Here is a 25,344-nt window from a genome sequence, read left to right as displayed (position 1 = left end):
TCCATTTATCTCCAACTTCGAGTAATAATGGATATATACAAACAGCTGGGACTATGGTTCCTTGGCGTATGAAACTGCTTCTTGAAGGTGGTTAGGTTACAAACAAGGTGCTTGTGAATGGAGGGCTTTCGGCAGTGGTGGTGGAAAAAAGAGCTTAAATTTGGTGTATAAGCTCTTTTCAAACCAAAGGTAAATTGCATTTTGTTAGTTCTATGTCATTTATGTTAATTATTTTATAAAACAATTTAAATTCTTCTTCTTCTGTGTTGGAATGCTGATAAGTATATCGATCTGATTGATCTGTCAAATGGCAACTCAACTGTAACCCGCTGACTGTTTTGAAAAAAGTTTCTACATACTTGCAAATTTATATGGCATCTCTTTTCTTCCAGAAAATGTTTCTTCAATTTAAACATTAATATTGCCTCCAATGGTATTTTTTTCGCTGTTGTTACCAAACGATGAAACCCACTTTTCAGAAATTACCCTGTACACATACAAGAAATCGCAGGGGGAGGGGGAGCTGAATGAATGGGGCACATGGTTTTGTTTCACATGGTTTTGCATTTACTTTTTTTTGTCAAGAACCAAATGTGAATATCTGGCAAATTTTGCAGAAAAGGTCTTATATAACAGTGGCAGGCTTGAAAAGAAAAATTAACTTTTGTTTTTTATCTTCTAATTAGGATCCATCATTATCAGTTGACTTAAGGTACCAACTGTCACTGATCCACCATGGCTGCAAAACCAAAAAAGAACATTCCCAGTGGCCAAGATATGAGCAGATCCCTGTCCTCATCAATGTCCACAATGCTGTCCATTGAAACACTCACTGAACAACTGAAGCAGACCAAGTCCGACTTAGACAGAGAACGAGGAAACGTGAAACAGCTTCAGCATGAAAAAATTGCAGAGGTCAAAGCAGCTCGAGAACAAGAACAGCGCAAAGCATCCATAGCTCTGGGTGACCTGAAGACGAAACTGCACCAAGATAAACTGAAGGAATTTGATGCACTGAGGCAGACATTGATGAAAAAGTATGATCATGATATGGAAAAGGCAGTGAAACTTAAAGAAGTTGAAATTACCAGACTTGAGATAGAAAATGCCAGAATAAAAGCAATGTCTGCCTCAGATTCACCCATTAAAAGCCAATTTAAAGATCAGCTGGATAGCGAGAGGAACAAACTCCTTCAAGAAATCTCTGATCTGAAGCAGAGTAATAAACAATTAGAAGAATCACATGAGACAATATCAGAGGCTGAAAGACAGCGTCACAGTGATCTGAGAAAAACCAAAGAAGACTGTGAAATAGAAGTTGCCAAAATCAAAAGGGATTTACAGCAAGAGATCAGAAAATTGGTAGGTGCATATGTGCCTGCAGTGCACATGTTACAAACTGACTTTCCTCTGTGTATTATATTGCAGCTAATCTTTTATGAAGGAGATAAGGGCTTGAGTCACTTATAGCTGAAAAGCTTTCATGATGAGCTATTTCCCATATGTTCTGCACTTCATCAGGGGATCCCTTGTTTTTGCAATTACTTTGTAGACACTAAAACCTTTTTGCCTCGTTAGCCACAAATTAATTATTTTGAACTGATGTTCTCTTATCCTTCAATAAACAAATTAGATAAATTAACGTGAAATCAAATTCAATAATCCAAGGTGCCTACAAGAATGCCATATCCAGTTAAAAACAACCTTTTTAAAAGACAACCTTGATATTGATTATTTTATACTCCAGACGAGCAGTGTATGAAGGTTAACTATTTGCGTTGCCTATCTTCTTGAGAGCTTCTCTTGCTGAGTGATCCTGGTTATTTAGGGAGTGTGCCAGGATTGATGGATGTGTAGATGAGGGGTGTATTGTCAGGTAGTGAGATCGGTGATGATCAGATATGGGGTGCATTTACACTAGGTTGTTGGAAATCTCTCTAATTGACGTAATCCCTGACCCAGTAGTTATAATTGCAATTTATCTGCATGCAAATGGATTTTGCAATGATTTCCTCAAAATAAGTTAAATTCACACCAGATTGATTAAAGTCATCAGTGATGAAAATGAAGTCCACATAATTATTTCACATTGATCCGTCTGGATCTTATGTGAATTCACCCATGGGCAGCATGTAGATGGCTAAGCTTATTTCTATCTAAATGTTACACCTGTGGGGAACACCTGTGGGTCATACAACTTAGCGTGGCAGGTCCAGTAGTTGCAGTTAGTCAGAACCAGCAGCCTACTTTAATGATTCAAACAAGCGTAGTTAGAGTTAAAAGATCTTAAGAGAAAAAGTGAGACTTTCGGCCTGGTTGGGTTAGTGAAAAATATTATGCAAAAGAATGGTTTGAATATGGATAAGGTTACAAGTGAACAGCATTTTTTATCTGCTATGAAAGGAAAACCAGCAGGGACTGGGCATGTAGATCAATCTTGGTAAATGATTATGGAACACTACACGCATATCTATATACATCCATTTTTATAGCCATTTATATAACCACTATGATCATTTATATATTTATCTATTTATTTGTGCTCTGTTATAGTTAGTTGTTTTGTCATGGGTTGTTCCTTGTATGTGAATGTGTTTGTCAATAAAGAATCTGAATCTACAGTAAATATTCACATTGCTTGACACTAAGAATTCCTGTACCTGTTCTCTCCTTCCCACAGTGAATACTAGATTCTATTCCATTGTTCTAATCCTGGTCCACATCAGTGCAATTTCTGTTGTGCAATTAAATAAATAAAACACTTTTCTACTTTGTTTTATGACGCATGTTTAGCTCTGCATTGTCCAGAAATAGAGCTAATACAACAGCATATTCTGACATATATCTCCCTGTGTAAATACATTGTCTTGTATTGGGGTTTATCTCTCTCAATATAAATACAAACCCCCACCATGTTATCAATGCCAGAATGGAAAATCTTGCTTAATCTCAGCAGGAAGACATGGGCCTATCAATTTCAGATGTGGCATATCAGGCTTTTGTAAATAAGTGCATTTTAGGTACAAAACATTAACAGATTTTGTAATTATGATGTACAGATTTTCTTTGTTTTTTTTCCACTTATTTGGTCCATATTTGATTCATGGGGAAGTTTAAGGGTTGCTTTATTTTCATTTTTGCTTTTTATTAGACTATGTTATATTTGATACAACTGTGGAGAAACCATTATATTTTGCATAATACATGGAATTGATTGTTTTGTTGCTACAACTAAGTCATTATTTGTTTCTTGTGGGATATATGAGTGAGAAAAACACAACTTGTTTCTTCTTATTTTGTCATTACTTTCAACACATATCATGTGTGTGCAATGATACAAATAGTAAAGTTTGCAGAAGAAATTAACAAAATCTGCATATATCTAGTGTGAAAGATATACATTTCACCATGCATTTGTACTTCAGTTTATTATATAATTCACATAAAAGGTATTATTTGTTGTAAGTAAACACACTGATCAATCATATTATATTTGACACCACTGGTAGACAATTTAGTGTGCAGTATGCTATCTATTCAACCTATTCAACCATGAGGTCTTTCATTTTAATCATGACCACTTTTCTATCAAAAAGTTGCCATTGGGTTCACAGTTATTTTATCATTGCCTTTTCATAGGTTGAAGAACTGAAAACCAAAGACAAGTTGATCTCTGGGTTGGAGAAAGACCTGGGTCTTCAGACTGGTAACTATGTACGGCTGCAGTTGGAAAGGAAATCTGAAAACAGCAGTCCAAGAACACTGAGCACACCACAGCCAATGGACAGGGATTCTGAGGTAGTAATATTGTGACATATGGAATATTCATACTTTAATATATAATATATCAAATTACACTGCATTTTAAAAGTTACCTGCAGTATATTGAGTGTAACTGTGAAATTTATAAGTTGATAATTTGAACTGTGAATAAATAGATTTTATCTTGTAGATTGAACAGTGACTCTTCTGAGAAGATTGTAAAGTCATGTTTAAAGATGATTATGATGCCTGTACTTGATTAGTGAAAATATTATCCTTTGATTGTCATAGATGTCCAGTTCACTTGATGAAGGAGACAAATTAAGGAGCAAAATTGGAGACCTTAACAGCAAGATCCGTAAGCTGGAATACAAAAATGCAGAACTTGTCCAAGAAAAAGCTGAACTGGTAAGCAATGTTGCCATGTGGCCGAGTGATTTTTGTGTTGATGGATTTTGAACTCTGTTGAACAATTGTGTTGTAACTTGTAATGAGTGGATGTGTGTATGTGATCTATATAAAGTGTTTGAACCTAGAGATGTACTAGTATTGTTTAAAGATCAGTTTTATTAGAAAGGGTATAGAGGCTGTCAATCTTATATATATAAGAAACCAAACTTTAGGTACTTCACACTTAATTAATGTGCTGAATGTGGTTCTTTTAAGTTACAACTAATATGGATATGGTGAGGTAAGATCACTCCAGTTGCACATATTCTGAAGATTTTGTATTATATTTTAAGAGTTTTCACCTATAGGCACTTATATGAAATCCTAGAGTATTTTTGGTTATCTCTCAGATATATATATTCTTGTGAAATAAACCTTTCAATTTTCTTCTTTTCATTTTTGTGCTGCTCTGAACATATTTTATAAGTTCTTCCTCTGTATCACTGATGGTTGATATAAAAGCTGAAGTTCCTATGAATAACAGATACCCATGCTGTGTCTAGGCCAGTGCTTATGAAACATCAGAGGTAATGGGTATTTCATTTTCCACTAAGAGGTACTCCCTGCAAGTCTTTAGAAAGTCAGTCAAGTTAAAGACCCAACCACTCCCAGCCTTGGTGGGCTGCTTACTAGCTGGCTCCTTGTTACTTTCATGTGTTTATATTAGATGAGAAATTTCTAGTTTATCTTTGAAGGTGAAGTTTACATCAGATTTTTGCCTTTGAACTAATGCACTTACTGCAAGCATAGCAATGACTTTCAGATCATTGAGATAAAATTCTGAAGGCAAAGCATGTATGCATCCATGAATACCCTATATTTGGATCTAATAAAGGTTGCCTGAAATTTAGTGAGGAATTCACATACCCTTACATTGCCAGTCATGTTAGAAAGTAAATGAACCCCAAATCCTAGCAATATATGTAGAAGTTGGCAACACAGGCTTATTAGATAAAGGTTGAACATCCTTCAGAAATGAACTGGCATTTCTTCACAGACACTCAATATCAACAGAAAATTAGCCCTTAAACCAAGCAGTACCAAGCAGTCCCTGTCTTTCTAAATATCCCAATAAGTGCCCCAATTATATTTACAGTTATTTATAATTATCTCTGTTGATTTGGTTCTTTGATTAATTAGGTATAATGCAACTACGGAATGAATATGACAGTCTTAAAGTACAAAAAAAAAAAAAAAAAAAAAAAAAAAAAAAAATCAATTCTTCTTCCCAAATATCTGAAAAGTTAAGATAGAGGATTCTTGTTCCCAGTTTACCACTAAATGTTTTATATATGTGCATGTATTTTAGGGAAGAACAGGTAAGAAAAGAAAAGAAAGAAGTGAGAAAAATGATTATTTACTTTTATTGGTATTCCTTTGTAGAGATGGTACTAGTATGCTCATCCAAATCTGGACATGTATCAGATCTTCTGGTTATCATTCTTGTTTATTAGTCTTAACAAGCTGAAGCTCTTGATATATATATACAGGCACAGGTAGGCAGTACTTGTTGAGTTAATTATTGTAATGCAGCCTTCAAAGCCAAGTAGCACCTGTACAACAAGCACATGCTATGGCAGACAGTATAGTTATAATAGGCTTTGTTGCAGGAGGTCTTGTTTCTCCAGGTAATTTGTTTACTGCAGGGATGTAGCTGGGGTTTGTAGGTAAACAGTTAAAGTGATCCATGAATAACTCAGGGAACTGAAGCCCTGTAATTCTCATGCTTTACATATAACTAGTTTTTATCATAATTAATGAATGACGTCAGGGGAATAAAGATAGGAGCGTCAAAAAGGCATATGTAGTCTGAGATGCTTGAGAGAAGGCTCTCTGTACTGTTAATACATTTTCTGCTAATGTCAATATATAATAATAATAATAATAATAATTTATTCGAGCATTAAATGTGACAGTTACATTTGTTAGCTCTCTAAATATACAGTTCTAAGAATGATATGAAATAGAAATAAAATGATGAAAGGTATGATATGATTCTGAATAGCTTATCTTGTGATAAACCAGTCTTCATGTTCCTTAATACCTGCCAGACAGCTTGAAAGATAAAGCCCAGTGTTTTAGCAGGGATGAAGTACTTAAATATATAGCCAAATACCAAATTATGGATTCATATGATTGATCCTTAGAGAATGAAGCTTACATTAGCTTATAACTAGCTATGGACTTGGTAACAGCTGTGTATGTTCTTCACCAGCATATGGTGTCTATCCACCTGATTACCCTGAATCTCGTAAACTGTATCTCTCTTCTTGGGGTAAAGATCAGTCTGGGTGAGATAATGTGAGGCTGGAGAACTGAGTTACTGGTATATCAGCTGGTTGCTACATTACATCTTAGCTGTATTCATCATTTTACCCTCTTCCTCTTCAATATTGAACAACTATATAGCTCATGGTATTTATACATATATACAAAACTATTGGTAATAGATCATATGATACATGAAAAATTGATTAAAGGAAAATAGGATTGGTATATATTATAAATAAAGGTTGTTTCAGTATACATTAAATTTTGCTTGTAAGTACAGTTGAGATACTTAATATCTTTTTCACCTCAATATATCAGCAATCTAAGCCTCTGCCAAACAAGTTATTTTTGATGCAATGAATTAGCCATAATACATCATTGTCTCAGTAACAGAATGATAAATTTTTGTTCAGCTAATTTATCTTAATATGTGTGAGCATTGGTGGCTGGGTAAGCATATTGCACCAGGTGTCATTTTGTCACATGTTGAAAGAAACAGTTGTGGAATTTTGGAACTGGTATCATTCTTTACATCTTATGAGAAAAATGCAGAAGGCAGGTTATTTGGAAAGGTATATACATAGAAAAGAGGTTAGTTTCAAAGTACTATAATTTGGAATTTTAACATGAAAATCTCTACTTCTACTTCTAGATCAGTAAAAAAGTATGAGAAGGTATTTTATTTACATGTATTTTTATAAGAAATTTCAGTTCCATGATTATGTGTTACAGCAAAAAATAACTGCTGAAAGTGTGAAGATATCAAAATGTTGTTCCTCAGTGTTTATTTGCAGTCATCCAAATACTGATTATACATGTTGCAAATTGTTCTTTCAGCTACGGAGAATTCATGATCTGGACAAAAAATGGAAGCCACTACAGGACAGGAACAAAAAATTCCTGGAGAAAAACATGGAACTATCCTCCATTAACAGGCAACTTGAAGAAAAAATTAAGGTCCTCACAGATGACAATAACAAACTCAAGAGCCAGATGAATGTAAACAAGAGGAGGAGCCTGGCATTGTCTAAGCAGTTACTGGGGAACACTGGGGCTGGGAAAACTGGTGGGAAAATGGAAGCCTTAGAGAGCCTGCCTGCCCCTAGTGTGGAGCTGGAGGACCTGAGACAGCAGTGCTTGGAGCATACAAAACAGATCAATGCTCTCAAGCAAGCATGTACTGTAAGTATCTGTCTGGAGAGCCAAACTTTAATATCTGAATGGTATCATATACTTCTGAATATACCATTATTGAAAGCATTATCATTGTGACTTATCTATATATGTTGATAATTCAGGATTAAATGTCCTCAGTTTTGGCAAAACTGAATCCATGTGAATTTTTATTTTTGAATAAAGGTTTACAAAGTATCTAACACAGCTTTTTCAAAGGCATATCCAATTTTTCAATTAAAAATTTCTCTTGCATTAAGAAAAGTATTCATCATTTTGACATGTACCTGAAAAAAAAAGTGTTTTTTATGGTGGATAGGGTCCAACTATCACACGCTTGTAACACTATCTTTTAAGTCTGTTGTACATGTTTTGTTATAAAAGAATGTGTGGTGTTAACTGGATATGAAGTTTTTGTATCAGGTTCATGCTCAGTGATGCACAAAATTTATGGTTTTTTTTCTTGAATTCACAAGTGGATTTATCTGATACTGTATTGAAGTCCTACACAATGAATACTATTATATGTCAATCACATTTTAGTATTCAGGTGTTGCTGTGCATGTAGTTTAGTGATCATTTGTTGGTGTGCATGTAGAACTCTCTTTTGTTTCACAATTCAATGTTTTGACGGGCTTTGTGTGTTAGTTTTTGTTTTGAATCTTTATTTAAGATATTCAGAAAAAAATGGATGCTTTTAAATGTGGCATGTTGTTTTTACTTTACTTTTTAGAATGTTATTCAATGTCTTAATGTCAAACTTTTTGACCATGACATTTATTTTGGTTTTATTACTGATTGTAGGAAAAGGATCGCAAAATAGAAATCATAAAACATGCAAGACAGAGAAGCAATACATTGCGAGCACAGAACAAGGTGAGTCATTGTCAATCTCAACTCATGTTCAAAAGGAAGGAGTTAGATCCAAAGAATGACAAATTAATTCTCCTTAGACTTTTTATTAGATAGCTTACATACAGTATGCATGTTATTGGTTCAATTATCAAAAAAATTCTATAGCAGAATATTTTTGACTGCATAAAAGGTTAAAGTAATCGGTATTATAAAATAAGGAGAGAAAAAATCATGATGAATATAAATTTGAGAGACATATGGAACCTAAAATATACATTATTGTCTATTTCCAGGCTGCTGGGATAAAGGAGACCTACTATGGCTATGATGAAGACTCGTGTTCTGTGGACTCTGAATTTTCGGTGGCTTCCATTCCCCTTGACCCTCAAATAGAAGAGGAGTTTTGGGATGATGTGGGTGGACTAGCCATCTTGTTCATTGTTTATTCTGACTGAAGACAGGATATTTGGCCTGTAGAATATGTCCATAGAGTGTTGATACTAGACAAGATGTTAAGATTTAGGAATATGTATATAATTTGTAGAATACCCCAATAGTCAGGTTTCTGAAATGGTCTGTGGCATTAGCTACTGGTTTGAAACCATTGACTAGTAAATTTGGTATCAGTCTAGTAAATAAAAAAATGAGATACCTGAAAGTTACCCATCTGATTGGAATAGCAGATATTTTAGTGGTTATTTTGGATGAATTTTCCTTTAAATGTTGATTCCATTTCAAGACTAGCGAATTTTGATTCAGTCTTCACTTCTATCCCTAGACCATAGATTTCACACTAATACTAGAAATATTAACAGATGCTTATTGAAGATAAATGTATTATTTAAGAAAAAATCTCACCGTTAAGCATGCATATTAAATGGAAATTTGCTTATTTCATTAATAATGCTGAGGTTGTGTGTTTAGATTACTCGTGAGGAGTTTGAGAGAAACTACCAACGCCTGAATAAAGAACACATGGAGCTGGAGAAGGCTTATGCCTTGCTACAGAAACAGCAGGGCAGTAGCCATGTGGACCCCCAGAGGGAACACAAAGTAAGTGAATTTCTATGTTATTATGACAGAATGTGATAGCAAAGGGTATTTGGATGTAGTGATTATCTATTTTATCTCAGTACAAGTTATACTTGTAAAGAAGGTTTATTATGTGAGACTTTAATTTAGTAACAGAAGATAAAAAAATATTGAAAGAAACATTTGCCCTTTCCATAGAGTGATGTTAAAGGTTTTCAAATTCTTATTGAATGGTGGGTGAGTGTTTTCAATAAGTGATGAATGAGGATGCATCCTCACCTTGTTTTGTGTAGCTTTGTTTTATATTCTTGAGTTTTCTTTTATACGTATTTATCTTGTATTTTCAGTTAAGGACCCAGCTTGAAAATGACCTTTTGGCCTCTCAGTCAAAGATAGAAGACCTGGAAAAGATAGTTCAAGGCAGAGGAGGGGTAAGAATCAATGGGAATCAGTGGTGGATATATATTTTAGGACCAAAGCTGCACCTTGGAGGATCCCTTTGTCATTAACTGTTTTTATTGCTATGGTTTTCTTTGCTTCATCAAACCTGCTTTTACATTGGGGTAAATCACAGACATTTACAAGTTTACTAATTATTTTACAGGACAGCAGCTGGGTCCATGAAAAACAAAAAATGAATGAGGCCAGTTTGCTTCTTATGCAGAAGGTGAGGAAAATATAGGAAATTTTAAAATATAGGAAAACGGTCAATAATGATTTTTTTGTTATTAAGTAAATGAAATATGCATTTTATTCTGTAAAATAGTCTCTTCTGTACCTCCCCTCTTCAATGGCCATCTTACACTTAGCATAGATAATATTGTTCAGCTATCAAATAATAATTTGACCTTTGTTTAGAATGACTTATCATATGTTTCCTGTTTTTATACTTTTCTGCATTTGAAATGCAATACAGATTCATATTTGTGTCACTCAAAGCAATAGGAGATTGGCTGCAGGGGTATTATTAGAAGTATGGTGAACCTTGCTTGATGTGGGATTTCAAATGATATGTGTTATTATTTTGTAGATCAAAGAAGCTGAAGCCAGAAACCAACTATTGAAACATGAATTAAACGAAAGCCAAGAACAAAATGAAGTGCTGGAGTTTAGGAATTTAGAGCTTGAAGACAAGATTGAAAAAGTAAGTCTTTAATGATAATTATTATTTTTGCATATACTCATTCCTCTTTAATTTAAAAAAGGGATTTAAAATGAGATGTTCAATAACTTAAGCTTGATGAAGGTTAGTTCTCATCAATTTAATTATTTTTTTTAAATAAAAAAAATTTAACGTGATGCTTTCAAAAGGAAAAATAATTGTTAAAATTGACAAGTTGGTGTTTTTATTATTATTATTTTTTTTTTAGTACCTGTAATCCATTTGAAAATATGTATGAAAATACACATTGAATGGAAAAACTGTTTCATTTTCTTTTAGCTTATTGAAGAACTGAAGCACTCAACACCCTATCATCTCCCCCCTGTCATTACAGAGGCTGGGGTACTTACAGTACAGCATGATTCCATAGGAGTTATGGTATAGTTATGATTTATGCTTTAAAGGCATTTTCACCAGTTGATTTAATTGATTACTGTGTTAAATTAAAACGGCTAAATGATAATGTTTTTATTACACAGTTGCATTTCCTAATTTTTATCTGCGATCACATTACCAACATGCAGACTACTTGATTATAATGTGAAGCTAAGATATATTCTAGCAAAGATAACCTGCTCTTTTAATCACAACAGCTGATTTTCTAATAATTTGTTGGTTTATTTTAGGAGGTCAAAGTGGAAGAACTAAGAGAAAAAATATCTGATCTAAAATATGACCAGGTATTGATCATTTATTTAGTCACTCTACATGCATGTCTACAACCCTTTTGGGAACTGTCTTTGAGACCATTTATTTTTTATAATAAGCAGTCTAATCTTGTTAATTGCAAATCGGTTTAGATGCAAATGCCTCATGTATTATTTCTAATATACATTTGTTACCTACAACTATGGTTGTATATTCAGGATGCAGCTCTGACTCCTGAAGAAAAGCTGGTACTTATCCAGGTACAGGCTTTGTTGGATGTTACAGAGAAGGTATGAAAACTCTTTCAGTATTCTTTTAAAGATAAAGCATAAATCCAGTGAAACACAATGCCATGTTGTTTTGCATCATGTGTTCATATTGAGAAATATAGAGAAAATTTCAGGATAAAATATTGGTTTTATCACTGTACAGCTCTACTCAGATACTGTAATCATGGACACACTTTGCTTTTTTAGAAACTGAACAGCATGACAGCTGCCCAGGGCACCTTAAGATCAAGAATCAAGGAGCTTGAACAAGAAAAGGTGAGTTGAATCCAAGTGAAGTGAACATTGAGGTAAAACAAATGCTTATACATATAAAAACTGATTTGAAGTAATATACTTTCATGATGTGTCGAAATGAATTAGCCCTATTAGTGTATGAATAAACTGCTGCTTCCTGTTTGTTGTTTATTCAGGCTGATTTGCTGTCAGCTGCCACCGGGGTCTCCCCTGACATTGTACTGGAGTATGAAGAGGTCAGAAATAGCCTCATGGAGGCAGAGATGGTATGTTGTCATGCTAGAGAGATTGGTAGGAAGACTAGTGGTTCAAGAAATGTGAATAATGTCATGATTTTGTGTAAATCAGGACTTTATATATCAAAATAAAAACATGCCGCCTGGTTTGAGAAATGATGGTAAGGCAAATACAGCAACAGCAACTACATGGTCAGTTCTGAAAAGAGAATATCTAATCTCAATTTTTGTGACATATGTTAAAATATTTTCTTGAATCTCATCTCTAGAAAATTCAACAACTGGAGAAAGAGAATGAAGACCTGAAGCAAGCTGAAGCCTTGTACAAGTACACAGATGATTTCAACCAGAAGTCAGAGGCCAGATATAAGCAGGAGATAGAGAGACTGAAGAAACAGCTGGCTAGCATGTTAGAGGGCAAGGCATTTGAGTCTGAGTACCTGCAGGAGAAGGTAGAGCAATTGAAGGCTGCAGAACAGGTAGAGTACTTTGCCTTGAAAAATTAAAATTGAATATCAAACTGATTAATTGTTCCACCAACTTATAGTTGGATGGTACTCTGTATATGACCAAATTTGTAAAATTGTCAGCCAAAGCATTTATCTTCCTTATGTGTGTATATATGTCATTTAATAATTTTTGTATTGTATTTTATGTTCTCAATATCATTGTTGTTGCCTATTGTTATTGCAGAGGAATCAAGAAGTGAAAAGAGAGCTTGAAGTATTGAAGCAGAACAACTCTGAGCTTCAGGACCAATTACTCAACAAGCAGGAGGAACAATCAGAAGCTGAATGTGACAAAGACATGAACCCTATGACACAAACATTGCTGGTAGGTCATATTACAGTAGCAAATGTTGTAATTAAGTGTAGGCTTACAGTCTTAACTCATGTAGTGAGTGAACACATCGTTCATCATCATTTAGATTTTTTAAATCATTGATTAATAAACATTTAAATTATGAGTTTTATACAAATTGTGGAAAACTCCATCAGACTACTGATATCATTACTATTTATCTGCTTTTAGCACAAAATCTCAGAACTTGAAAATGCAAGGAGAGAGCTCACTGCACAAAATGAAGAACTCCAGGTGAAGATATCTGGATTCACAGAAAGATATCTGCAATATGAGCAGAATGAACAAGAACTCACTGAGAAAACAATTGTATTGGAGGAGGAGCTGGAGGCTGCAAGGGCTCTTCTTTCTGAAGATGGACCAACAAACCGTGCCAACAACAATCAGGGAGACAAGACAGAGCAAGACACAGCGCTGTCACCATCAGAAACCAAAAAATTGCAACAAGAACTCAAGATACTCAGGGACTATGCAAACAACAGAGAACAAGAGCTTCAGGAACTGCACAAAGAAAATGCATCACTGAAATCTCAGTTGGAGGAAAATGTGAAACTTCTCAGTACCAAAGAATATGACTATGATGAGGAGGCAGGCATGGAAGTTGAACATGATGATGATGACATAAGCATACCTCAAGAGCAAACCAAAGACAACCAGAAGAATTCTAGTCCTACAATCACCAAAGCACTTCTTCAAGATGAACAAGATGGAAATTCAGGTAATAAGAAACATAGTAATGGAACAGATAAAGAGGAGGAAGAAGATGAAATAAAACTCCTTCAAAAGAAAATCAGTGACCTCACCATCACACAGCTGACCTTGAAAGGTCGTATTCACGACCTTGAGACATCAGAGGCCATTCTGCGTGATACCATGGAGAAGATGGATAGAGATGAGGTTGAGCTTAGACAGCAACTCAAGGAGCTCAGAGACAGTGAACACAAAAACAAAGACAAACTGGCAGAAAGGGAGTTGACTGAGCAGGCACTGGAGGAGAAGGTAATTTTTGGGTACACCTTATTACCACAATAGGCCTTGTTTGAAATAGACTGATGATTAATATTGCAGCTAGTCATGTTGCTATTGCTAAAAAAATTGATCATTGCCAATGTTTATATTGATGAGAAGTATGGAAGATCGGTAGATTTTTTAAAAATTAAATTGTGTGTGGGTGTGTGTGTGTTTGCAGATGACATGCTTATTATCCCAGGGGTAGAAGGTTTATGAGGCATCATGAAAAAAGAAAAAGTAATTCATTCTTACTTGAAACAAAAAAGAAAACTTCTTCTTACAAATTTGCCATTTTTTCTTGCCAGGTAAAAGTTCTAGAATTAGCAGAACATAATGCTGTTGAAAAGCAGCAGGCCTTGGAAGAGGTAAATGCACGTCTGCAGGAAAAACTGGCCCAGTTTGAGGAGCTGGAGAAGGATGTCACACTTGTAGAGACCCTTAGAGATACCATCAAGAAGAAGGAGAAAAGTATCCGAAAGCTACAGGATCAGATTGTGGCCCTGGAGGACAATAATGAAATCCTGAAGGAACAACTGGAACAAATCACCCAGGGGGACACGGACAAGATCCATGTCCTTGAGGATAAAGTTCAGGAATTGCAGGAACTTAATGACAGATTAGTCAGTGGGGACACAGAAGCTCTTCAGACAAGGAGTATGGTAGATAGTGCACGAGTTAAAGAACTGGAGGCAAGTATTCAAGAGCTTGAGACATCTAAGAAGGCACTACAGGAGCAGTTGCACCAAATCTGTGAAGAGAAAGATGATAAGATTGAGAAGTTGCATGAGAGAATCCATATGCATGAAGAAAATGAAGCCAAGCTGTCAGAGACCCTTAATGAAATGGAATTCAAGGAAAAGATGATGGAGAGTAAACTGTCAATGTCTTTTGGTGGTGGAGACAGCAGCTTTGTTGTTGCACAAGAGCAGAAGTATGATAGACTTGAAAGCTTTGAATCCGATATCTCTGGACAATTTCATGATATGGAAAACCGGATACATGAACTTGAGGAAGAAGAGACAAAGTTAAAAGCAAAAATTGATGAATTAGAAAAAGCCCAAGTAAAATCAGAAGAAGAATTGAGACAAAAAGAAAAAGAAATCTCAGAATTGGGTAGCAAGGCAGAGGATTTGGAAAGCAGTTTGCAGTCCAAAATTGAGTCTTTGACCTCTGAGATAACCAGTTATGAGCAACAAGTACAAATGCTGAAAGTAGATATAGCTACTAATGAAAAAGAACACAAAGCTGAAATAGATAAACTGCACTCTACAATAGAATCTCTCAAGAGCAGTGCCAAGTTGACTGAAGATAAAGAGCTTTCTTCCAAAATTGAAGAATCTCTCATTATGAAAGAGTCTGTCTTAAAACTGGATCAAGAAAAAGCAGAACTATCAGAGATGGTTACTAAGCTTACTTCTGAGACTGAAAGTTCAAGAGCAAAAGTGCAAGAACTAGAATCCAAAGAGAAAGATGTACTTCATCAACTCCTGCAGTTGGCAAATTCTTTAGGTTTGCCATATGACACCTCTGATAGCACATGTTCAAAACTATGTGGTTCAATCACACAGGAGGTCATGACAACCAAAGAGAAACTAAGTGGACTAGAGGAAAAGCATGAAAAGCTCTCATCAGAACTAGAAGCAGAGCAAGAAAGAATGAAAGAACTGGATTTGGTTGCACAATCCTCTAGACATGAAGTCCAGTTAGAAGTAACCAAAGTTAAGCAGGCATGTAGTGATCTGCAGGAAAAACTGCATTCTTTAGAACAAACAAATATTCAACTTATAAACAAGTCCAAGGAGTTGGAAACAGAGAAAGAAGCTACAACCTCACATTACAATGAACTTCAGATGGCAGCAAAACTCTGGGAATCTGAAAAGGAAAAACTTGTACTGGATTGTAAGAAGGCAATCCAGAAAGCTGATCTTGTGGAATCTGAGAAAGAAAAACTTCAGGTTCAGATGGAGGAGATGGAAAAAGATGCCCAAACACTACGGAATAAAGATGACAGGAGGCTGAAGGAGTTGGAAAATGAAGAGAAATCTCTCCTTTCTAAGCTTTCTGCATTCCAAGACATTGAGAATGAACTAGAAGCTTTTAAGACCATATCAAAACAACAAACTCAGGAGCTGGAGAACAAGAACAGAGAACTGACGAAAGCAAAGGGAGATCTGGAAGAAGAAGTGAAGAATCTAGAGCTCAGGAACTCTGATCTTCTGCGGTCTAATTTGGAATTGAGAAAAATGACAGCTGAGCTCGAGGAAAGAATCTTAGGCTTGGAAAGCTTGAGTGAGGCACTGAATAACAAAACAGCTACAGCACTTTCTAAGGCAACACAAATGCCAGAAATTGAAGCCCAAGAGTCTGAAGTATTACAACACAGTATTACTGCAGAATCACCACAGTCACCTCATTTCAAGAAAGTTGAAACTTTGGAAGATGAAATCAGACACTTGCAAGTTCAGAACAATCAACTTCAAGAGGAACTAGCTGAAGTTACTGCCAGACTGGAACAGGAACAACAAAAACCACAAGCCCAGCACATCAGGATAAAGACAGCAGATGAAACTGCTATAGGAACCTCTACAAATCTACATAAGAAGGTCCACCAATTGGAAGTGGAAACATCAGCCAAGTCCGTGCAAATAGAAGAACTAGAGCAACATCTGACTTCACTGAGGACAGCTGTGGAGCAAGTGATCTCTGCAGCAGATGGGCAAATGAGTCTGGAAGACATAAATAAATTCTCAACACCAGTAAAGGTATGTTTTATTTCTCTCTAATCATGAGTCATGTCATAGATACCATATGTTTGGAACAATGTAATTTGCCCAAGGAACAATTGTCATGAAAGACGATTATATGTAATTTCTAAACCTGTGGGTATTAAAATCATTACATTGCATTCTAATTTTTTCACATATTAGTTGCATGTTCCTCAAGGTCTATCATAACATTAAGTCAGCTTGTTCTTGTTCACTTATTCACTACGTCTTTTACACCCATTTTCACATATTTAAAACCGAGGATATTTGTGTTGCAGGCAGCTCCTTCTAGTGGAGACTATGAGGCCAGACTGCAGGATCTGGTAAGATCAGAAGCAGACTTGAAACAGAGGCTGGCCCAAATGGAGAAGAAAGAGAAAACATATAGGTAAGGATATGATTGAGGAAATAAAATAACATAGGGACTTTTGGGTTTACTTACAATTAAGGAGCAGTTTAAAATAGTTACCAGTGATTTTAGTAATCAAGTTTATAATTAGATTTTACACAAGTGGCAAAGAAGATCTAGTGCCAGAATTGAGGTCTTTTATTTGTCACTCATCAATTTAATTAGAGGATCTTATTTTAATGCTTGCATGTTTTCAACCTAACAAAAATGAAAAAAAAAATGAAAATGTGAAATAAGAAAATTAGAAAAATCTGTATTTCATATTATAATAATAGAAAATCAGTTCCCCTCATTTCAGAGCCAGTATACAAGAAATGGAGGAAGCAGATTCAGAGTACAGAAGCCAGATCACTCAGCTGCAGGAGAGAGTTGCAACTATGGAGGCTGCTGAAGTCAGGTATGGTTAATTGTGTGTATTGAGGCAGAATATGTATAGACAAATACTGAAAATACAATCCTCACATCCCTGTTAAGTGTTAAAACTTTAAATCTATTGTTAAACAATTTGGTCTTCTGGTGAAGTCGGGCAGTCTTTTTTTCTTGTGTAAGTTACTCTGGGTGTGAACATGACAGTGTGCACACATATAAAAGGAGAACTAAAAAGTCATATTATTGTTAAGTTCACTTGCATATTTTTCCTGATCTGAATCTAGACTTGTTTAATGTTTAAAGAGATACATGATTGCACTAAAGTGTTATTCATCATAAATTGATAAGTTTTTCTCTAACATAAGGGAAGTTGTTGTAATTACAGTTCTTGTGTGCAAATGGAACCTGTTAGTAAAACAGAGTTAAGAGAAATACAGTTATGCAAGAAAGTAGGGTTTTTAATTCTTCTTGGAATTTTTTTTTTTTTTGAAACTATTTTTTTGAAACTATTTCAATAAAATACATCTAAACCAATCACTATAGTATAAGTATCTGTGGCCCAAGATTTATTTTGAACAAAACTTATGCAGATAAAACATGAAGGTGTTTGTGTGTGTGTGTGTGTGTGTGTGTGTGGGGGGGGGGGTGTGGGGGGGGGGGGGAGCAAAATGCTGTTTAGGAATACCAATATGACCATTTTGGACTGTTCAGACAAGTTGTTCATATCAATCCTACAAACCTGCGTGAGCCAGACAACATTAAGTCTGTACCAGTCTCAGCATGTTAGTTTGTTTACAGAAAAGTAGACAAAAGATGGAAGAGAACAAATACCCCAGATTTACTGAACTGGTAAGAAAAAACATTTATCTAGCTGCTTTATCATCCCTTAAAAAGTTTCTAACAAAGAAAAGAATAGGACATTGGACAGGTGTTTTGGAAAACTAAGACTGCGTGAGGTTTTCAGCGGGGTCTGTCTATTGTGTGGATAACAAATTACCAGCCAGACACGCACAATAATGATGCCATCCATCTAATGTCATGAATGACAAGATTTCAATGCTACATATAGAAAAGGGCTTGTTTTGACTGATACCTTTTTTTGGTAACAATACTTTTTTTTCATACCCTAGCTTGTTTTCTTCTGCATTACTGAAATTTTAAACCAAATGCATTCATTAAGTTATATCCTTAATACTTTACATGAATAAGTTGGGTGTAACATGCACTTTGATATATAATTGGAGAGGTTTTTAAGGTCGATCGGAGTCAAACTTGAATAGTGAAATTTTATTTTCAAAGTTATGTTTTTACTTTGGTTTACCTTTATAGCATTTTATCACTTTCTAAAATAAAGAATGCAGAAGAAAGCACCACTTATGAAAGTTGCTCTTCAAGAATTAGGGCCTCAATATATAATAGATTGAATTGATCATCTAATGTTAAATTCACAAATTCTCCTGGATTTTACATTTATATTACACTTGGTTATACCGATGGAAAATGAATGACTGAATTATACACACATGTAGGTGTGTACCTCTGGTGTGCATTATTTATTGATGTGAACTGTATTGTTTGATTACTGCAGGAATGTGGATGGTTTGTCCTTTCATCTCCCTCGGTCAAAAGTGTCCACAATAGCATGAATGCAATAAACGACCCAAACATTTCCCCGGCTCTCATTGGAAAACAGCCATAGCTTTTGTGTACAGAGGGCCTTAGCCTGTTTTCTTAGGCACGCTGCACAAAAGGTACTTTGCAATTAAGACTTGTCTGTATTGAGTCACATATACCACTGAGCCGACCTACATCTATACTGAGCAGAAGGCAACTAGCTCACAGGTTTGTGTGGCTGATAAATTGACGGGGGAATTATAATCAATGAACTTGATTGTTTGCTAATGGATGTGTATGGAATTTTGAGCTAGGTTAAAGTCAGCGAAACCTGTGTATAGAATGGAAAGATATTCTAAGTAATTTCATAAATATTGTTCATCAAGCAAGGAATTCTTATGGATTCTTACAATACAAAGCATGAGACCTGCTCATAGGTCCAAAGATGGTGGAAGAATCGAGATGACAGGTAAGTTAATTGATGTCAATTCACCTATGACGTTCAGTTAAAGTTATGTTGCTGTTCACGCAAAAGGAGGATTCAGAAGGTTAGAGTTATGTTGGTTATGTGCACAGCTGAAGTACCATTTGTCTCACCTAGTATAACAGATATATTTTGCTGCCAGAATGAATATTAATGGGTGCAGTGATGAATAACACTGCATTTGTGTGTATGACAGGCACCATTTACTTTGATAGGTAAGGTAAGGTGAGTTTGGTTAATTTGACTGAAAGATAACTAGGAAAAATTCAAGCATTACACGCAAGTACATAAAAACTTTTTTGAAACATTTTGAAAAGGGATGCTTCATATCCCGCATGTGTGGACGTGCAAATCATTCTAATAGGACTGGAAAATTAATGGGAGTTGGTGTTTTATTTACTCAGTATGATTCAAGGCCTATAATGATATACTTCAGTTAAGCTGCTTTGGAAGATCACATATAGGTGGTGCAGTTAAAATTTTGATCAAGAATTTAATATAAAGAGAAACATTTCAAGCAGGTTTATATGATATGTTTTTACCTGGCAGTTTTCACACGTTATTTGATATTACCTCACCATTGGACTGCCCGCTAGGTTTGATATAGTGTGAAAAGAGTTCAGTATTGATCTCCACTGTAAATATGATGTGCAGATAGGACAATTTATACTACTCACCTGAGTGTGTGGATAAAATGTTTATAGAAGACAGGTAGACACACGCTTAATACCTGAATGAAGAGGAGTTGCCAGTTTTGATAAGATAAAGGGTGAGGGAAATATCGAGATTGTTTGCTTTATGATTCTGAAGTTTAAAAAGGTAAATAGAAATTATACCATTATTTTCTGGATCTTTTAACTAGTGTAAAAAGGGTTGTAGAACAACATGTGGGTATTTTAATATAAGAAATACATCTCCACCCAAAGCCAGTTATTATGTAGCTATTATATATGTTATTGCTACGAAGGGTAATAATATTTAACCTAAGTGTGACATATTCTATATTTGCCTGTGAGTGAACTTTTTTGTCACATAACTTGCCTCAAATAAAGCTTTGGGGTAATTGTAATTGTTTGATGAAAAAAATTATTAATACATGGGTAAACAAGGTAAAGTAAACAGTTTCTTAGGATTAAAGACACATCAAAGATGAGCAAATTATTCAGCATTAAGTTTCAGGCCAAGCAAACTTTTAACTGGGTCAGTAACTCTGAGTCTATTGGTCGAAAGGGCCAATTAGATATAAAATTATTCTTAAAGCTGGCCCTTTTTCTCACAGTGACTGTCAGGTTTAAATTCTGAATTATGATGGATCCAGTGATTATGCAATGAGTCAAAACTTTAGGCAATTTTCCAGAGGCTGAACAAATATACTAAGTCTAACAAAGTTAACAGAAATGCTTACTCTTACATATAATATGCATTAACTGTGCAAAGAAGACGACAGGATAAAAGTTGAAATGCCTTTAAAATTTGAATTTTTTTTTTTTTTTTTGATAAATGTGTGTGATGGTTCATGTTTTTGTAGAAGTAGTATTTTTATTTCCACCTTTGGCCACCTATATTTTGATCATGAAAAAAAAATTAAATATGTAGTAAGTAGAATGGTCATGTGAGTTTCAGTTCTAGAACTCTTCTTACCCATGCAGGCCCAAGTATTGCATGTTAATTTGTTAAAATATCAGTAATCTAGGATTAGGATGACTTTTCAGGAACTCTTAAAGGAAAATATATGGCTGTGTGAGTAAATATAGTCCTGCATCAAAACCCAGAAATGGTAATTATGGATATAACCTGGAAGATATCTTAATGGTTAGTTTATATTTTGTTTCTCTGATTTCAGACTAAAGAGTAAGTTAAAGCAGACCAGGAAAGAAATACAGCGTGGGTCTGAAGCTGAGGAGAGTGACGACTTGAGCGCAGAATTTGGCCAGTCACCATCAAAGAGGTCAAAAACATCAGAAAACGCATCTCTCCATCGCCAGATCGACCAACTGAAAGAACAAATTCAGGAGCATAGATCCAAGGAGGAGGCCTTGAATGAAAAGCTTGCCAGCCTCCAAGATGGCGACGGTGCCGTCATCACAGAGCTGCAGGACAAAGTCTGGGAGTTAGAAGCGGCCAATAAAAGTCTTAAACGCAAAATTCAGCTGTTGGAAGACGATAGAGAACAAAACCCAGCAAACCTGCACCTGAGCTCTGTCACCATGTTGGATACACCAGAAGACATCTTGAAACAGAGGATACAAGAGCTGGAGAAGATGGACAGGCATCTCAGGCAGCAGGTAACACTGTTTACATTGTGTACTGAGTAGTATGTTGACTTGTTTTAAAGATCATTTTCAAAGTTAAATGCATTACGCACTGTTGCTGTTTGGAAGTAATCTTGATTACCTCTCTGGCAGTAATTTGATAATTTGTTTACAGAGAATATATTTGTGTTCTTTTCTGTTGTTAAGTATCATTTTGACCAAAAGAAAAAATGAAGAATTTATTTAAAGTAATCAAAGAATGATTTAGAATTGATTAGATGATTGATGCATTCGATTCCTGGAGTTGAATTTGAAATATGTAGTATAATAACTGATTGGGGATTTCATTAAAAGAATTGGGATCAACTTATTTGACTTTATAATTTGGGATAATATCTTCAGGTGATGGACTTGGAGCAGGACAGAGAAGAGCTTCATCAGATTGCCAGGAAAGATAAAAGTCTCATCCATGAGTTGAATGTCAGAATCAGAGAGTTGACTCTGTCAGAGAGAAGCCTTCAGGTACTTTGCACTTCAACGTTATTATAAATAAAAATGGCTAAGGCTTAAGATGTCATATCATGTCTCAGAGTTTACATGGAGAATGTTTTGGAACCACTTTTTTTCAGCAGACTTACTGATCAAATTTTCACATGTAATGCCCTGCTCCTTCTTAGATAAAATTTTGGATTCACCAGTATTACCTATTAATAGATAATTTATGGTCATGTGATGTAGCTAGCTCCATATTAGGGACATTTTCGTGAATTTACTGTTGTAGAAAAAAATTGGCAATAATTTCTTTTTCTTTGTAGCTTCAGGCTTCACGCTATGAAGACCAGGAGAACGACCTATATGCGCAAATAGACCGACTAGAGGACAGGATCTCTGATTTGGAAGATCAACTACAAGATGCCAGACATGCAGAGAAGAGATTGGCAACCAGTTTGAATGATTCCCAGTTCAGTTTGGAAGAATTTGAAAACAAGGCAGATATTCAGGCTGTCAGAATAGAAGAACTGCAGGAAGTGGAGTTGAAACTGCTGACCAGATTGCAGGAGATGGAGAAGGAGAAGATTGCGTTACAGAATAGCCGTGACAGGTTGAACATAGAATTGGAGGAGATGACTAACAGAGAGACATCACTATCAAATAAAATAAGGACACTTGAAAATGATAACATTGTGTTGGAGGGGAAAGTTGTGCAATTAGAATATGCTGACTCTGCAGCACAAGATCGTATAAAAGACCTTGAAAGGCGCAACACTGATTTAGAGAATAGGAACGAGACTGCTTTGATGAAGGTTCACCAACTTGAGGAGACAAAGGCAAATTTGAAATTTGAGGTTTCAGACTTGCAAATTCAACTTCAAGAATTTCAGCAAGAGGTGGAGAAGGCAGGAGATGTTGAAAGTTCCTTGAAAAAACAAATTGTTGCTCTACAAACGACATCCAGAAACATGCAGGATTCTCTCTCTGACACCAGTGCCCGAGAGATGGAACTGCTGAACAAACTGCAGGAACATGAACAGCATGAGGCTGTACTGAAAGAAAAGATTGTAGCTCTGGAGTCCAGTGAACTGAAACTCAAATATAAGATCCAAGAATTAGGTGCTACAGTGTCCACAGCAGAAAATAGGGTAAGTTAGTAATAACTGCATTAAAATGGATTTCTTATCATATTCTGGAAAACTAACTATCAGAATATAGTGGTCATTTTATATTTTAGTGAGACGTCATGAATGTTGATGAGGGTTTTGTATTATGACAATTAACTTTTGAATAACCATCTTCAGTAGATAGTATTTCTCCAGAGTGATCATGCAAACTAATTTTCTTGTGTTTAGTTGAAATGTTTCCTATATTGATAGGTGGGTTTTTGGTTAGTATAGCAGTTTTCAAAAAAAAAAAAATCTATACATAATTTGTTGTCTTGGTATTTTCAAGTTGATAAGGCAAGGTTGCCCCCAATGGCAAGATGTTTTTATACTAACTGGTGTTTTTGAAGTAAATGTTTTAGTTGAGCACTAAGCCAAGTTAGGTCAACAAGAACATTTACTGATATCACTTAACATTTTTTGTCTCCACTACCTTTTAACTTTCATTTTTTTTTTTACCTTTTTGTAGATGTTGAAGGGTGTGGTGGGGGGATTTTGATGTGTCAATTAATTATCAGGTTATTAATAGCATCTTGTTTCTATCTTGAAAATAATTGAACAATTCTTAGTTTTTAAAAAGTTGGGTGAATTATCAAAAGATGTAAAAAAAAAGAATAAAAGTTACTAGACTGACAGTGTTCGGTCACCAGCACCTTGGCATTTCGTGGTTGACTGTTCTTGCAGTGCAAATTGCCTTTGAAGATAATAAATTTTTATTGCAGCCTTACTTTATAGAGAATTAGCAGTATCATTTATCAGAATCTGTCTTCAGTTCCCTCATTCTGAATACTAAATGGTTGTTGACAAATTGTTGTGCATAAACATTTTATTGAAAAGTCACTTTAATTTGAATTAAACCATTCTCTAAAAGAACCACAACTACAGCCTTGCCCAGCTTGTCAGGAGCATTGAGTATGCCATTTCTTACATTATTCTCTTTAATGATATATGAGCATGGGTTCAGGGGTCACTCCTTTGAAGGTTTTTTGGTTGGGCATTATATCCTTCGGTGTACCAGTTGAAATTGATCTGTTTGAAATGATTTGTAGGTCACCTCTGCTAAGAACTTGGAGGAGGAGAACCATTTGTTACACAGGCAAATAGACGACCAGCAGAGGAAAGTGAGAAACTTGGACCAAGAAATACAGACATTAAATGAAAAATTGGTCGCATATGAGAACCCAGGGAAGTCTAATGGGTTTGTCAGGGTCCTGGCCAAAGAGCTGTCAGAGCTGAGAGCACAGAAAGCCTGGGTGGAGGAGGCAGAGAAGACTGTAACAAGGCTTGAGAAGTCTGAGGCAAGGTTGAAGGAGACTGTACAGCAGCTGAGGGAAGGAAAGGTTGGTATTTGTATGTAGTAGGGGAAGTAAGTTTGTTACCAAGTTTGTATAGGTTAAGGCTAGGTACTATGCAGGTTGCCCTTGATTTAAGTGGTAGAGGTACCCTCTGATTTAAATCAGCAAATGTATTAAACTGGTTTGTTTACTGTAGCATAAATCTCCTAGTTTTCCCATTTACTGTAACAGCTGTCTGGTTATTGAGCTTGTTTCTTTTTATACTGGTTAAAAAGAAACATCTGTAGCGGTAAGTGACAAATCATGATATGTGAACTTAAACTAACTCTTCTCAGATTACAATGGTAACCAGCCAGAACACAAATAAAAAATGTACACTTTGGTTCCTACAGTAGTGTTATTTGATGTCTTTTGAAATTGATTTGAATTGGAAAAGTACCTGTCACGGGTAGACTTAATTTTGTGATTCACTGAATGCGTCACACAACAATAAAATACAGTTAACTTAACAGC

At 35.4% G+C, this 25,344-nt stretch overlaps 1 protein-coding gene across 4 annotated transcripts in view; it reads left to right on the top strand.

Annotated features, from left to right (window-relative positions):
* Positions 1–46: 46 nt before the first annotated feature.
* The window catches only part of LOC106170585 (uncharacterized), a 37,874-nt gene continuing 12,576 nt past the window's right edge, over positions 47–25,344 (top strand). For 3 of the 4 annotated variants that reach the window (XM_087000034.1, XM_087000035.1, XM_087000032.1), the window contains exons 1-26: positions 47–189; positions 687–1,362; positions 3,640–3,798; positions 4,054–4,170; positions 7,321–7,665; positions 8,461–8,532; positions 8,805–8,924; positions 9,436–9,564; positions 9,891–9,974; positions 10,148–10,210; positions 10,574–10,687; positions 10,985–11,083; positions 11,332–11,385; positions 11,572–11,643; positions 11,830–11,898; positions 12,054–12,143; positions 12,383–12,592; positions 12,807–12,947; positions 13,146–13,973; positions 14,291–16,747; positions 17,029–17,138; positions 17,443–17,556; positions 21,470–21,911; positions 22,281–22,400; positions 22,694–23,518; positions 24,586–24,876. In XM_087000034.1, the coding sequence (XP_086856160.1) occupies positions 736–1,362; positions 3,640–3,798; positions 4,054–4,170; positions 7,321–7,665; positions 8,461–8,532; positions 8,805–8,924; positions 9,436–9,564; positions 9,891–9,974; positions 10,148–10,210; positions 10,574–10,687; positions 10,985–11,083; positions 11,332–11,385; positions 11,572–11,643; positions 11,830–11,898; positions 12,054–12,143; positions 12,383–12,592; positions 12,807–12,947; positions 13,146–13,973; positions 14,291–16,747; positions 17,029–17,138; positions 17,443–17,556; positions 21,470–21,911; positions 22,281–22,400; positions 22,694–23,518; positions 24,586–24,876 (7,752 nt within the window). In that variant the 5' untranslated portion in view covers positions 47–189; positions 687–735. The remainder of the gene's footprint in view (positions 190–686; positions 1,363–3,639; positions 3,799–4,053; positions 4,171–7,320; positions 7,666–8,460; positions 8,533–8,804; positions 8,925–9,435; positions 9,565–9,890; positions 9,975–10,147; positions 10,211–10,573; positions 10,688–10,984; positions 11,084–11,331; positions 11,386–11,571; positions 11,644–11,829; positions 11,899–12,053; positions 12,144–12,382; positions 12,593–12,806; positions 12,948–13,145; positions 13,974–14,290; positions 16,748–17,028; positions 17,139–17,442; positions 17,557–21,469; positions 21,912–22,280; positions 22,401–22,693; positions 23,519–24,585; positions 24,877–25,344) is intronic. The other variant, XM_087000033.1, reaches the window with a different exon arrangement.

The sequence above is a fragment of the Lingula anatina genome, chromosome 1, assembly GCF_051362555.1.
Source record: "Lingula anatina isolate TDL-2025a chromosome 1, LinAna3.0, whole genome shotgun sequence".
NCBI lineage: Eukaryota > Metazoa > Brachiopoda > Lingulata > Lingulida > Lingulidae > Lingula > Lingula anatina.
Note: the sequence above shows the minus strand (reverse complement) of the source record. Positions and strands in the feature narration are given on the sequence as shown.